The sequence below is a fragment of the Mustelus asterias genome, chromosome 15 (assembly GCF_964213995.1).
Source record: "Mustelus asterias chromosome 15, sMusAst1.hap1.1, whole genome shotgun sequence".
NCBI lineage: Eukaryota > Metazoa > Chordata > Chondrichthyes > Carcharhiniformes > Triakidae > Mustelus > Mustelus asterias.
The window spans coordinates 36,850,023-36,865,947 of record NC_135815.1 but is presented as its reverse complement, the minus strand read 5'-3'; the positions used below and the strand labels follow the sequence as shown (position 1 = coordinate 36,865,947).

General features: G+C 42.5%; 1 protein-coding gene across 2 annotated transcripts in view; it reads left to right on the top strand.

The window, feature by feature from the left end:
* spata17 (spermatogenesis associated 17) overlaps positions 1–12,415 on the top strand; it is a 301,239-nt gene extending 288,824 nt beyond the window's left edge. For both annotated transcript variants that reach the window (XM_078229776.1, XM_078229779.1), the window contains exon 10: positions 10,658–12,415. In XM_078229776.1, coding sequence (XP_078085902.1) covers positions 10,658–10,738 — 81 coding nt within the window. In that variant the 3' untranslated portion in view covers positions 10,739–12,415. The remainder of the gene's footprint in view (positions 1–10,657) is intronic.
* Positions 12,416–15,925: the final 3,510 nt, after the last annotated feature.

The window sequence follows — 15,925 nt, the reverse complement described above, 5'->3', positions numbered from 1 at the left end:
CTTGCAACAAATAGGGCCATGACTGTAAAAATGTTGAAAAGATAAGTCCAAAGGCACAGTATCTGAATCCATGAAGCATTTGCAATCAGGTAGATGAATTAACAGTGCAAATTGGTATACAAAGCTATGGTATGATTGTGATTGCGGAGTCACGGCTGCAGTGACCAGGGCTGGGAACTGAATATCCAGATGTATTTGATATTTAGGAAGGACAGGCGGAAAGGTAAAGGAGGTGGGATGATGTTGTTAGTTGAGGATGAAATCCATGTAATGTTGAGAGAGGATATTGGCTCTGAAAATCTAGATGTAGAATCAGTCTGGCTGGAACTAAGAAGCAACAAGAGACAGAAAACATTAGCGGAGTTGTTTATAGGCCTCCAAACAGTGGTGGTAAAGAATAAGATGAGGGTGGCATGGTGGTTAGCACTGCTGCCTCACAGCACCAGGGACCTGCATTTGATTCCCAGCTTTGGTCACTGTGTGGAGTCTGCACGTTCTCCACGTGTCTGCATGGGTTTCCTCTGGGTGCTCTGGTTTCCTCCCACAATCCGAAAGACGTGCTGGTTCGGTACATTGCCCATGCTAAATTCTCTAAGATGGCATTATACAAGAAATTAGAGATGCGTGTAATATGGGTGCTACAGTAATCATGGGTACTTTAATCTACATATAGTTGGACAAACAAAATTAGCATTAATTCTGTGATCGATTAATTCCTGGAGTGTGTGCCTGACGATTTTTTAGACCAGTCTGTCGAAAGGAACCAGCTAGGGAAATCCTATCCTAGATTTGGTATAATTTAATGGCCATAAGTCTAGGAGCAGAAGGAGCAAAAGGTCTGTGCAATGGCCTGTAAGATTTCACACTGAGCTCCTGTTGGGAGCTTTCAGAGCAAACGGCCAATCATGTGGTCATGCGACTTGTTGCAGGTTTTTTTTGCTTCAACCAAAAGTCCATTTTTAAAACATGGCAAAAGAATAAAGTGTTGGATTTCTTTTCATGTCATTGAGACCCAACAGTAGATAGGCAAACCAGCGGCAGACAATTTATAAATTGCATAAATAAGAAATGAATCATTGATCAGAAATTTTCATTTTACCACTGCTTGTTGAGGAAGAAGGACTGCACAGAATGCTGGAGTAGTAATGAACCCCTTTAAGGGGGTGAGGTTTCAGAGGGTCGTGTGACACATTTGGCCAATTGGGCTGAAGCGTGTGAATCCTGGGGCTAAGTGCGGGCTCTCTCAGGCAGTTTAGAGTCTGGAGTCAAAGTAATTGGTAGCAACTTTCTCACTCTCTGTAAATAATTATTCTTGTTCATAAATAGTCCACTTGACGGTCGCCACTCTTTCCAAGATATTACAGCTAAAAACTAGTTAAACCTTTTTTATGTCCACACGAGCAGACAGACAGAATCTCCAAATAACATTTCAGTGATTCATTTGGTTCATCTTTATTTTCCTGCTCTCTCCTCCCCTCCCTCTTTCCCTTTTACAGTTCTCCAATAATGAAACAATGCTGCCTGCAGCATGGAGATGGACTTTCTTTTTTTATACAGAACCAATTGTCGAAATATAAAACAAGACCTGAAAGATTTTCTTGCAATCTGGTTTGCAAACATCAAATCTTTCCCCCCAAAATCTGAATTTACGGTCAGTGTATACGTATAATGTCACGTGCAGAACACTTTAATGAGGTACTCGTCAGACCAGTGTTATCATCAACCGCGCTAATGGGTTATTTTCCTGTCAAATTAACAGTATTGCACAATGCTGTAAAAAATAAAATTTGTACATACATAGAACATAGAACATTACAGCGCAGTACAGGCCCTTCGGCCCTCGATGTTGCGCCGACCAGTGAAACCAATCTAAAGCCCCTCTAATCTACACTATTCCAATATCATCCATGTGTGCATTTGAATAGAAAGGTTAAACAGCTTCCTTTTGGTCTATAGACATTTTTAAGAGCTGTGAGCTATGACTTACAAGCAGATATTACACATGCTCTGCATCACTTTCATATGCAAGCCTTTTCTCCTTATAACTTGACGTGCACAACATCTGACCATGCATGGGTTAGTTGAATAGAATACCCTTGTTTCCATAATTTACTTAATGGAATTGTCATAAGTCTTATGTTCTCTTATGTTTCGGTTTGCAGAAGAACAATTATATCAGACAATACAGACTAGGCGATGATCCATTAATCAGGCTTATTAAAAGACATATTTATAGAGTTGCAAAAAAAAAATCAATACATATTTTATTTAACTTGGAGCTTCTCAATTTGACAAAATAATTCACATTTGCTAAGTTGCCTAACAACAAGGAGTTCAGAACAGCATCTGTAATACAAACTCCTTCATGGAGGTCCCCTTATGTGCACAGCTCTACACAGTCCAAAATCAGTAGGATCAGAATTGGACTAATGATCGATTACCCAGGAAACAAAGTCTACATTCGGATTCCCTCATGGCCTTAACAGCGACTAACATATTTGAAGAGAATTCTGCCTTTTTGAAGCTGCACAGCCAAAGGGAGAGAGCAACCTGCAGCAGGAAAAAAAGGAATGGAAAAATGTATTCTTCAACAGGAAAGTGAACATGCCTTCACCCAAACGAGTACATACTGTATTGGGTAGTCAAGACTGTTGCGGATATCTTCTGACAATCCTTGCCTTCATTACATTATGCAAAGAAACTCCAATTAAATCCAAATATACCAAGGTGGAATAGTAAAATTGACTAGGGTAGCAAGGGTGGAAAAAACTGAGGTTATTACCTCTGGCTGCCTCTAAGTGCATCCAAAGGAGCTACTGTCTCTAACTATTATCTTAAAGATGAAGCCAGATCTTTAGAGAAGCTATCTAGTCTCTGCTTTGCTTCATAATTGCTGTGGGATCATACATGTGGCATAGACAAACTAACACTGTTTATGATTAGTTATTAGTGTCACAAGTAGGCTTACATTAACACTACAATGAAGTTACTGTGAAAATCCCCTAGTCACCACACTCCGGCACCTTTCGGCTACACTGAGGGAGAATTTAGCATGGCCAATGCACCTAACTAGCACGCCTTTCGGACTGTGAGTGGAAACCGGAGCACTTGGAGGAAACCCATGCAGACACGGGGAGAATGTGCAGACTCCGCACAAGCAATGACCCAAGCCAGGAATCGAACCCGGGTCCCTGGCACTGTGAGGCAACAGTGCTAATATATTGTTGCTGCCCTTCAGATGATATTTGTAACCAGATACCAACAATGGCCATTATCATTTTACTAGGACCCTTCTGTTGTTGTTAGCTGATTTGATTGGTGAATCTTGAAAGGGGAATTAAAAACATGCATAATTGAGGGGTAGCGTTAAGAAAGTGTGGGGATAAGGGGTCTGAAAACAGAAGAAGAACCAGAAGCCATGATTTCCCTCCCTGGCCCTACACGATGGTGGAGGTTAGAAACATTGAAAAACTACAGCACAAAACAGGCCCTTCGGCCCCACAAGTTGTGCCGAACATATCCCTGCCTTCTAGGCCTACCTATAACCCTTCATCCTATTAAGTCCCATGTGCTCATCCAGGAGTCTCTTAAAAGACCCTATTGAGTTCGCCTCCACCACCATTGACGGCAGCCGATTCCACTCGCCCACCACCCTCTGTGTGAAAAACTTCCCCCTAACATTTCCCCTGTACCTACCCCCCAGCACCTTAAACCTGTGTCCTCTCGTAGCAGCCATTTCCAACCCTGGGAAAAAGCCTCTAAGAGTCGACCCGATCTATGCTTCTCAACATCTTATATACCTCTATTAGGTCTCCTCTCATCCTACATCTCTCCAAGAAGAAAAGACCGAGCTCCCTCAGCCTATCCTCATAAGGCATGCCACTCAATCCAGGCAACATTCTTGTAAATCTCCTCTGCACCCTTTCAATCTTTTCCACTTCTTTCCTGTAATGAGGCGACCAGAACTGAGCACAGTACTCCAAGTGGGGTCTGACGAGGGTCTTATATAGCTGCATCATTATCCCCGGACTCCTAAACTCAATCCCTCGATTGATAAAGGCCAGCACACCATACGCCTTCTTAACCACCTCCTCCACCTGCAGGGCCGATTTTAGAGTCCTATGGACCCGGACCCCAAGGTCCTTCTCATCCTCTACAGTACTAAGAGTCTTTCCCTTAATATTGTACTCCTTCATCCCATTTGACCTGCTAAAATGGACCACTACGCATTTATCTGGGTTGAAGTCCATCTGCTACTTCTCCACCCAGTCTTGCATCCTATCCATGTCCCTCTGTAACTTCTGACATCCCTCCAGACTATCCACAACCCCACTAACCTTCGTGTCGTCGGCAAACTTACCAACCCATCCCTCCACTTCCTCATCCAGGTCATTTATGAAAATGACAAACAGCAAGGGTCCCAGAACAGATCCCTGGGGCACACCACTGGTGACCGACCTCCATTTAGAAAAAGACCCATCGATACCCACTCTCTGCCTCCTTTGGGCAAGCCAGTTCTGGATCCACAGGGCAGCAGCTCCTTGGATCCCATGCCCTCTCACTTTTTCTAGAAGCCTTGCATGGGGGATCTTATCGAACGCCTTGCTAAAATCCATATTACACTATCACTTCACTGAGCGTAAGGGGCATTGGTATGAGAGCGTGTGCAAAGAGGAGGCTGCATCATATGGGTGGCATGAGAATGGTTAAATACAATGTCATGCATCAGAGAGTGCTTTCACAATGAGACGGGTTAGACTTAATAATTCCTTTTTTGTGTCTCACACAGATCCCAGCTTGCCTCACTACCTGGCCACTCATCGAGAGGCACAGTGGGTGCCTGTACGATGAGGCTGGCTGCCATGTTCTTCATTGCTGTGTAGAATGAGATGTCAGCAGCCTGCCTCCTCCAAGGCAACACTTTGTAGGAGTGTGTGTGCGCGCAAGGCTCCATCTCACCTAAAGCACTAACAGTTCACCATGGTTACACATTTTACATTATATATATCACATTTCAGCACTTTTTGAATATATTTACACACATTGGTAGATGACTCAGTGTTTCTTTGTGCACTAGAAAACTCAGAAAGCATCACACCTCAACATGTCATTCATCCTTCAGGGAATATTGGTAACCCCACGACTTTGGCAGCATTCGCATTCAAGATGGCAGAAGATGTGCTTTGTGAGGGAAGCAGAGGTTTATGAAAGCCTGGAATATTGCATATTGCACCCACCCCAGTAACTAGACCATTGGCTGGAATGGATGGTGCACAAGTTTGTTTAAAGAGTCATTGTTGCACAATAGTGGGCTCATCTTTTGTAAGATGCCTCATCTGCATGTATACTCGAACATACAGTCCTATCAGTGTGAATAGGGTTTAAGATCTTGGATCATGCCACTCAGCATTGTGGGCATGGTTTGATTATGGACAAGGTGGATGCTTTGGCACCTCATTTACAGGCGCTGGCATTTATGCGAGGGGTCGGGCTGTCAAGGACATCTTACCATGCGTGTTTGCAATACGATAAGGCACATGCAGGTTATGATAGTGAGGTTTGCAGCCGTTTCAATGTGCCTGAGTCAAAGTCATTGATGTTGATTCTTTCCCTTGTGGGGAATGGTCATTCCCCTGAGTAACTGTTATGTCAATGCAAAAGGTCCTTCAATTGGAAGTTGCTCACTAGAGACTGGCTGATAGCAAGTGTGAGATAGAGAATCATGTGTGAATTTGCACAGAGTCAGCTGTGGCCTCATGACCATTTCTCCCAGCTGCCCTTCCGTTGGTAGCCTCGTCATCCTCCATCCTCCTCCTTTTTATCTTTCTCATCCTCCCCTTCCTTAGAGGTTGGAGCTCTGGCCATGGTGATGTTGATATTGATGTTTAGGACCCTCTAGTGCACAATGTGCAGCATGCAGCACACCACTACAATTCTTTATCCCCTTGCTGGGGCACATTGCAGAGCTCCACCTTAGCGGCTCCACCTGAGCGATCAAAACACCCAAAGCACATTTTAAAATGCCAATGGCCGGCTTGATTGTACTCCTTGTGATGATATGGCCTCAGTTTGAGGGGTTATAAAGGGGATCACTCTCCTCCTTCTTAAGGGGTAGCCCGTGTCCCCCTAGAAGTCAATCACAGATCTGCGTAGGTGGTTGAAATAGCTGAGGGTGTTGGGAACTCCTTGGTGTAAAGGAGTTGTGGCAGCTGCCAGGGAACCTTGTACACACTTGAAAGAAGCCCTTGTTGTGGTCACAAAACACCTGGACCTTGTGTGAATGAATGAAACGACGTTTAGGTGTCCAAATGTTGAGTTAGGATCTTTATGACAACATGGGCGCAATCAATAACATGCTGTACCTGAGGGAAGCCTGCTAATTAGAGCCATAGAGGTTTACAGCATGGAAACAGGCCCTTCAACCCAACTTATCCATGCCACCTAGTTTTTAACCACCAAGCTAGTCCCAATTGCCCACTTTTGGCCCATATCCCTCTATACAAGTCTTACCCATGTAACTGTCTAAATGCTTTTTAAAAGACAAAATTGTACATGCTTTGACTACTACCTCTGGCAGCTTGTTCCAGACACTCACCACCCATTGTGTGAAAAAATTGCCCCTCTGGACCCTTTTGTATCTCTCCCCTCTCACCTTAAACCTATGCCCCCTACCTTTGGGAAAATATATTGACTATCTATCTTAGCGATGCCCCTCATTATTTTATAGACCTCTATAAGATCACCCCTAAGCCTCCTACACTCCAGGAAAAAAAAGTTCCAGTCTATCCAGCCTCTCCCTATAACTCAAACCACCAAGTCTCAGCAGCATCCTGTAAATATTTTCTGCATTCTTTTTAGATTAATAATATCCTTTCTGGCCATAATAGGGTGACCGGAACTGTATACAGTATTCCAAGTGGAATTGGGCAAAGGGCATGGCTCCTTTCATCTGAGATGTCAAATCCACAAGGAAATTAATGTGGGCCCCCACACAAGCAAATAGGGCAGTAGTTACAGACTCAATGCAGATACTGCCTGACAGGTCTGCTACCAGACAGGTCTGCTGCTGAGCCTTGGAAAGATCCTGAGAATTTTTCACTATATTCCAATACATGTGACAATAATGTAATCCTCGGCACTGGTTCTCTCATATTACTGTATGATGTACTTGGTCTAAACACCCTTTCTACAGGGTAGAACCTGCTTGCCCTGTCTCTCCTCTTCCTCCTTCCTGATTATACTACCTCTTTTCCCTGGCCTTCAGCTATTCACATTGACTGGTTTCCATTGCCCCTATGTGCGAGGGTGCCATGCCTCATCTTATATCTTCCTTCACACGAACCGCTTTCAGCGCCTTCTCAAGCACATAGTTCTTCCTGGCACCTGGGTGCACAAATCGGGGAGGAGGGCAAAGATACTGCCCTGTGAGTCCAGTAGACCCAATCCCCTACACCCATGAGTTAAAGCAAGATATTTTGGGGTTGTTAATACAAGTTTAAAGCAAATTCCACAAGGGTTACTGCACCTCTCCAAAGAGGGACCTGACTTTCCAAATAAATGCACAAAGTTTCAGACACCTGTCAGACCTAAATCTGCCTCTGTGAAAAGCAAATGCACAAAAGAAAAACCACCTCCATTCCTGCCCTCGTGAAAATGGTAAGTGCCTTTTTTGGGGGCAGGGCTTCAGATTTTCGTGCACATCCACAGTTTGCGCAATGATATGTCCTTGTTGCCTGCTCAGAGGAGCAGGTTAAAATGGTGGCCAGCATAATTCTGATAAATCCATGAATAGCTAGTAACTCAGGGTACTTTCACTGATTACATGCTTCATGGGTTGGTGTGGAAAAATTGTATTCCTCTCACAAAACCCATATATCATGACTCTCCCCTTTACTTGCTCTAATTGGTTAAATTTGACTTGCATGCATCTGATGTGTAAGAAGTTAAGGTTCCCATTTCCCCTGATGGATGACTCTTGACTTTACAGAATCTTTACAGTGTAGAAGGAAACCATTCAGTTTATCAAATGCTAATGGCTCTCTGAAAGCTCATTCTACCTCACCCCAATCCCCTGCTTTATCCCCATCCTTTCTTTTCAGATAACAATCCAATTCCCTTTTGAATATCTCAATTGAATCCGTCTCCGCCAGCCTCTTAGGAAGTTCACTCCAGACTCTAACCACTTTAGGATTTTATAAAGGACAAAACTACAGCTCCCACCTGAAGTTATGTCAATGTGCTGACCACAGAATGTAATTATGAAAAGCACAGTTTTATTTGCTTCTATGTGACATTTGCCTATAACCGTCCTGCATGAGGTACCAAAATCATGAAATCTAGGCTTAAACCTTCCCTAATACCAGCCTGGATTCCAAGTTCTGCTCGCCACATTATAAGAAGGATGTGATTGCACTGGAGAGGGCACAGAGGAGATTCACCAGGATGCTGCCTGGGATGGAGCATTTAAGTTATGAAGAGAGGTTGGGTAGACTTGGATTCCTTTCGTTGGAGCAGAGAAGACTGAGAAGTGACCTGGTCGATCTGTACAAGATTATGAGGGACATGGACAGAGTAGATTCCTCTTCGTTATGGTTCAAGTTGAGGGGCAGGAGGTTTAGGGGGGGGAAGTGAGGAAAAACATTTTTACCCAGAGGGTGGTGATGGTCTGGAATGTGCTGCCTGGGAGGGTGGTAGAAGCAGGTTGCCTCACATCCTTTAAGAAGTACTTGGCTGAGCACTTGGCATTTCATAACATTCAAGCCTTGGCGCCAATTGCTGGGAGATGAGATGAGGTGGGAGTTCAGGTGTTTCTCACATGTCGATGCAGACTCGATGGGCCGAAGGGCCTCTTCTGCACTGTATGATTCTATGAAGTCAATGAACGAGCTTCCAAATTCACTACATAAAATGGAGGAGGGAGAATGTAAAATATTTCAGTGAAAATTTCCTTTTCCAATTTCATTCAAAGCATTTTGTTGTGTTACTTGACTTCACAATCCCCTTGTCTCCAGGTTTCTTCAGGTTTTGTTCCCATTTTTGCCTGCTGAATGTTGAACCCTGCGGCTGGCAGCTTTTCCTCGGGTGGCTTCACCATTAAGTACAATAGGGTAGAATTTCCCCTTGCCCAGGTGACCTGTTACTGACCCTGGAAAAGCATCAACTTTATTGAACACCAATAAAAGTACTCTGAATTGTGCAGGGTTGAAAAAAATCCCATGAAATTTGTACAGTTTGGAAATTACAAATAAATAATAAATTAAGATATAACTACACCACACAAGAAAAATGAGATCAGTTACTAGGAAAGATCATTGAAAAGTATATGTGTTGTGTTTCAGGTACAAAACTAAAAGTGAAAGGCAGGAAGGAGGATATAAGATCAAATAGAAAGAAGCTGCAGTACTTGTCCTTTTCCTGATGCTGAATGTATAGGTTCTCCAAAGGATTTTATTCCATTCCCTTAACTAGATTCTGATTCACCTCATTTTCATAGTGTGGCACAGTGGTTAGCACTGCTGCCTCACAGCACCAGGGACCTGGGTTCGATTCCCGGCTTGGGTCACTGTCCGTGTGGAGTCTGCACATTCTCCCCGTGTCTGCGTGGGTTTCCTCCGGGTGCTCTGGTTTCCTCCCACAGTCCGAAAGACATGGTGAATAGGTGCATTGGCCATGCTAAATTCTCCCTCAGTGTACCCAAACAGGCGCCGGAGTGTGGCAACTAGGGGATTTTCACAGTAACTTCATTGCAGTGTTAATGTAAGCCTACTTGTGACACTAATAAATAAAATTAAAACAGGGGAATTACCCAATCATCGCCGTTCTGGGAGGGAATATTGGTGTCATGATATCAAGCCTCATTTTTATGTATTAATCTTTTTGGTCTAAGATCAGAGAGATTAGAGGGATCAAGTTCTATAGGTTGTGAATGTCAATGACCCCTGACTTAAGTGGTAGCATAATAGCACTCTTCTTTCAGAAAATGCAAGACATCTGGAGACCTTTTGAGACTAAAGGCAAGTTTCAGTCTTTCTGTGAAACATATTCCCACAAGATGTTAATTTTTCCTATAAAGCTGACTCCTTTTTGCCTTCATTGTAGGTCCATAAGCTGGTCAATTACCTGAACCATTGACTGGCACATGTTGCTCAATCTATGGTTAGCCATAAAAATGCAGTTTATGCCCCAAGTGTCTGTGTGTAGAAAATACTGTATGGAAAAATACCAAGAATAATTTCTCTTCTGCTGTTTGCTTCACTCGCTCTCCCTTCTTCTCCAGGGCTGTGACCTTGTGCGACTCATTTTACAACCCAAAAATATCTATTTTTTGAAAGGAATAATTTTAAAATGTATTCAAAGGAAAGTGTGTGAACCAAAGTTTAATACAAAGACATAATACTGCAGAAAAATAACATTTCCATATTTATAGTCAGTAAATAACAATACAATAGCTTGTTTTATTGGAAAGATATTTTCAGAAAAGTTGTATTAACATTTTACAATTATATTTAACTTTGTCAATATGCTTTTGTTCTATCCTGTTTACTGAATTATTCAATTGGATTCTGAACAGTAATAAATGAAATATCTGTGCTCTTGCAGTTAGCACACAGCCAGAGAGCTGCTACTCTATTTAAAGTATTTTATTTTCTCTTTCCAGCCATTCAAAACGATTTTTGCGTCCATTCATCTTTTTGAGAAGTTTCAAAAATCATATTCCAAAGCTGGACAAGTGTGTTAAGGAAGATGTGGAATCCACTCCAATTCCTGCTATGATCTGAAGGGAAAATCAACCGTTTCCTTCTTTTTTGATAAATGAACATCATTGGAGCAGTGAAAAATGTTGTAAACTCTCAGGTATAAATATCAAGTTGCAGAAAATGCACTAATCTATTAAAAATACACTGGCAATGCACCTGCGAGTCACATAGTAATATTTTGTCATGAGTGAGGTAATTTTATGATTGGGTTGAGTTTGCTGGGTTTTTTTCTTTTTCAATTTTCCCTTGTACAGGCAAGGCTAGAGAATATCTCACCATAATACAATTATCGTAAGAGCTGATTTAAGTGGTGGTTGCGCAAATATTGCGGAATCCTTTAGTTATAATGGTTACATTTTTCTATTTGTCTATTATCTTCAAAAATACATTTTAACTCTTACTAATCAAACAAAATTGAAAATTGAGTGTGCGTGGCAATTCGTTAATGGTACTTGGAATGCTGAATGTCTATTCAAACCTAAATATTTTTGCTGATGGGAGAATTAAAACTCATTTTGTTGCATGAATAACATGATGAATATTGGTTGGATGAATACCAGCGTGCAACAAACCTAAACTTCACCAAGCATTATATGTTGATTCTCTAATTCTTGTAAAGGTATAAATGATCTCCATTGCAACAACTTAAATAACTTTAAAGATCTTGGCTCAGTGAGCTTCATTTTTGTAGAGGGAAAATATCTTTTGTTCTTCTACCTGTGTGACATTTTAATAAAACAACTGCACTTGAGCATTTCAACCTAAATTGTTAAAAGAGATATAAACTGGCCTCCGATTACGGCTGCCATATCTTTAACCATCTTTATGAAATCTCTTAAGTACTAGAAGATCTTTACAGATTTCACCTGCTTATTTCTATCACGTTATTCATTCAAAGAAAGGATTTATAATGTTGAATATTTTACATCTTTAGCTCACAGTATTTCCTGAGCCAAAACAAATATTAAGATCTTAAATGAACATTGAAAATAAAGGATACACGCAGCAAGACATTCAGCACGGGAAACAGAAAGCAGACAGGTTAATATTTTGGATAGAGGCCCCCGGCAAAATTTGCAACAATATTGTGTAAGTTGTCCTGGTTCACAAATGCCACGGCAGCCCCGCAAAGGGTTAATACAAACTGACATGTGGGGCAAAAGTGCGTAAATTATGCGTTAGCTTGACCTTTGAATGCTAGGCTGACTACGTGTGTGCCTGCTATTGCTAAAATTATATTGAGCCACTCTCCTCATCCGGATCAAAGTTCTGAAAGATTATAGAATTTATTAACAGTGCGCCAGATTTTTCAAAATAGAAAACAAATATATTGCTTTTATCATTGATTAAAGCAACACTTATTGGAGCGTTACTTCAAAAAAAAGTTCATTTTCCGAGCATGTGTTCCTTAGAGAAATGATTGTGAAACGGTTCTGCTGTACTTTTGTGGATTCTGTCTAAATTAAAGGCTGGACCACTGTAGAGAATAAATGTGCTTTAATTTCAGTGAGTGAAAAGGCGAACCCAAGCTGAACCCCCTATTGAGATTTAATTTCAAAGAATAATTCTGAGTGCTTTATTCTGTATGGGGGCTGAGCAGCAGCCATACACAAAAGCTGGACAGACTGTTGATGAATAAAAACGCCACAGTAATTTTGGATGTGAGTGCTATCTCTTTGATTACTCAAGCTCCAAGGTAGTCCATCACGCCACAATAATTCACCCGGCATTGACTCTCACCTCACAACTGCATTTTTCCCATCAGTCCGATTAGAAACAGCACTGCCCCTTATCAGATTAATCTCTTACAATTCCAAATCTGACCTCTGAATAAAAAAAAAAGCCTTCTGATGCAGAATATCATTGCAGGCAAGAAGGCTTCAACAGCTGACAGCACTCGGCACGGATCATCCTAAAATGGATCATCTAATACACTTCTGCCATCCCATCATAACATTGTCTGAGAACACCATTCTCCTCCGTGGGTCTGTTTTGCTGCGCTGCCTTTGTACTCGTTTTTTCATGCAGAAAAGAGGTGGCTGGGGTCAATAGGGAAGAGATCTAGCTCTGGGTACAGAGATGGTGCGTTTTTCGAACTGGTGTTGGGGGAAGGGAATAAACGCGAAATAATCCAGGGATACGTTGATCAAAAAAAAAATCTGATTTTCAAAAGTTTTGAGCCCATATCCTCTGTGTTTATTCAAAACAAAAGGTTGAATGCTGTCTTTTAATGGCACGCAGTGAAAATGATGAGCAGGCTGAATTTTATCGTGGGTGATATTTTGCATCACGGTTTTAGTGTTGACAGTGAATGAGAATTGACCATTCGTTATACATCAATCTAATGTCCCGCTAATGATTTTCAAAGCAGCTGACAAACTCAAACAACGTAAACGCCAAAAAAAAAGTTGGTTAATTCAGTGCTGGTTTGTGCAGAAGGTGTTGAGAAATAATTCAGCAGCCAATTGAAAGTATTTTATATTGCTTGGTATGCACAGAATTACTTTCTGGTCTGGCAAAGTGGCCCCAAAGGGGCAGATGGAGTATAATGTGGGGTAATGGGAGGTTATTCACATTGGTAGTAAGCATAGGAAAACAGAATTTAAAAAAAAAAATGTGTGAAACTTCTAAATGTTCATGTTCTTAGAGACTTTGGTGTACAATTATAAAGAAAGTTAGCATGCAGGTACAGCAAGCAATTAGGAAGGTGCATGTTGGCCTTTATTACAAGGGAACTGGAGTGCAAATTTAAGGAAGTCTTGTTACAATGGCATAGGGCTTTGGTGAGACCACATATGCAGTACGGTGCACAGTCTTGGGGTGGGATTTTACGAACATTCCCACTGGTGGGATCTTCCGACACAGGTTCCCCAATGGTGGAGGGTGCAAACAACGGGAAACCCTGTTAACAGCGGCAGGATGGGAAGAATCTGTCATCAGCCAACGGTGGGCCACCTCCACCACTACAGGTTGGGGCGGGCGGGGAATCCTGCCCTTGTTCTCCATACCTATGGATGGATATACTTACATTAGAAGCAATATAGTGAAGCTTCAATAGATTGGTTCCTGCAATGAGAGTATTGTCCTTTGAAGCTGTTTGGCTGAGTAAATTTACTCTAATTAAAGCATACAGAATTCTGAAAGGGCTTGACCAAAGGACGCTGAGAGGTTGTTTTCCCAGGCTGAGGAATCTAGGACACTGGGACACAGGGTGGGATTTTCCGGCCACGCTCGCCCCAAGGCCAGAAAATCCTGCCCGAGATCAACGGACTTTTGCATGGTCCGTGTCCCGCCCGTTATAATTCCTGTGGCAGGCAGGACAGGAAACTTCTGCCCACTGTCTCAGAATAAGATTATTAATCATTTAAAACTGAGATGAGGAGAAATGTCTTCACTGAGGGGAATCTTTTGAATTGTCTACCCCAGAGCGCTGTGGACATTCTATCATTGAGTATACTTTAGGCTGAGATAGACAGATTTTTGATTTTGGATTTAGAAAGGGATATGAGGAGAAGGCAGGAGGTTTGAATTGAGGCATGGGATCAGCCATGATCATACTGAATGGTAGAGGAAGCTTGAGGCTCATATTACCCTGCTCTTATTTCTGACGTTCTGGAGGCAAAATACACTGTTGTTATCGCAAGACAAAAGGAAGTCCAGTAAAAGTTGAAACAGAGCAATGAAGTAGGTCAAAAATGTCACTGCAAACTTGCAACAAAAAATAGATTTGAAAATGAATTTAAATGAAAGTTGTTACAGATATTGGTAAAAAAAAGAAACACTTTATGCAGAGAGATGTTCTAAAGGAAGTAACAAGGGAAAGGACACAAATAAAATTGCATGCTAATGCAAGTTACAGTCCTTATGTCTTACACCAAAAATAATATATTGCAGGAAGAAACTTCCACAAATAGAATCATCCTGGCTTAATCCACACTCATTTCCAGTTCAAAAGCAGAACTGACACACAATAGGCTGGGGTGGTTATGATGGGGAAGTGGATTAGTGAAAATAAAAAGAAGTGAGGTTGTCTAGAGGATTATACCTGAGGAGATTGGTTAGAAAGAGCAAATAGTCGGACTTTGATCAAATATTCTATGGGCCGAATTTTTCAAGGAATGACAATCACCATCGGATTGCCAATCCACTCTTTTTTTGTACTAAAATGGCCTGGTCTGAACTTCTGAACCAGGCCTCTTCGGACATAGTATACCTGTACTTGGAATCCTTCCTCGTAGTGCAGGGTCATCAGAGGAAGCCAAGCCACACCCCCTTTTATCAATCCTCCTCCTCCCCCTTCAGGTACCATGCCCTAAACAGACAACTATGGACACCCATTGGATTGGTCCATGATTATGCTTCAAAGTACTGCAGTGGATTGTCATTGCCTTCTGCAGCATGGCGGACAGGGAAACTCTCCTTTCCTTCACGTCTGCCTTTCAGGATATTGGAAGGATTCACAGGCTCCGAAACAACTTGTTCAGCCACATTATGAATGCACCTTCCATGGCCATTCAGCCCCCGAGTGGGACCTGGAGATTCATGCCCAGAAATAAGGACGCCGTCAATGTGCCAGAAGACCTCCACTTTATAACACTAGCTGCCACATTCCAGTAAGTAGAGAGTTTAAAGGTCCCAAAACCACTTTGAAAAGCTATGGAGAGAAGGCAAGTGTGTAAGGTAAGTGAGTTGGGTTGGGGTGGGGGTGGGCGGTGGCTAGTAAGTGGGCGAGGGAAGTAGGATAACTGATGGGTGGGTGAGACAATAGGTTGGCAGGTAAGTGACTGAGGGAGTGGGGTGGCAGATTGGTGGTTGAAGTGGTTGGGTGGAGAGATAGGATAAATCCATGTTCAGGGGAGTCAGATGGTGGGGGGTAGTAAGGTCGGAGTATTTGGGGGGGGTTGAGGAGTGCTTGGGAGGGTCAGGCAGTGACCAGGAGGGTAGTAAGGTGGTGACGGGTAATTGCGGAGGTTGGGGAATAGTCAAGGGGGTCAGGGTAGTTGGGTTAAGAGGGGTGGTCAGGTGGTTAGAAGGGTGGTAAGGGTGTAATTGTGTGATTGGGAGGGTAGTTAAGTGGTCAGGGGGTAATCAGATGGCCGGGGTGTAGTTGGGGGGGAGCTGGATCAAGAGGGTAGTCGGGCCAGGGAGGAATTGAGGGTCCAGGGAGC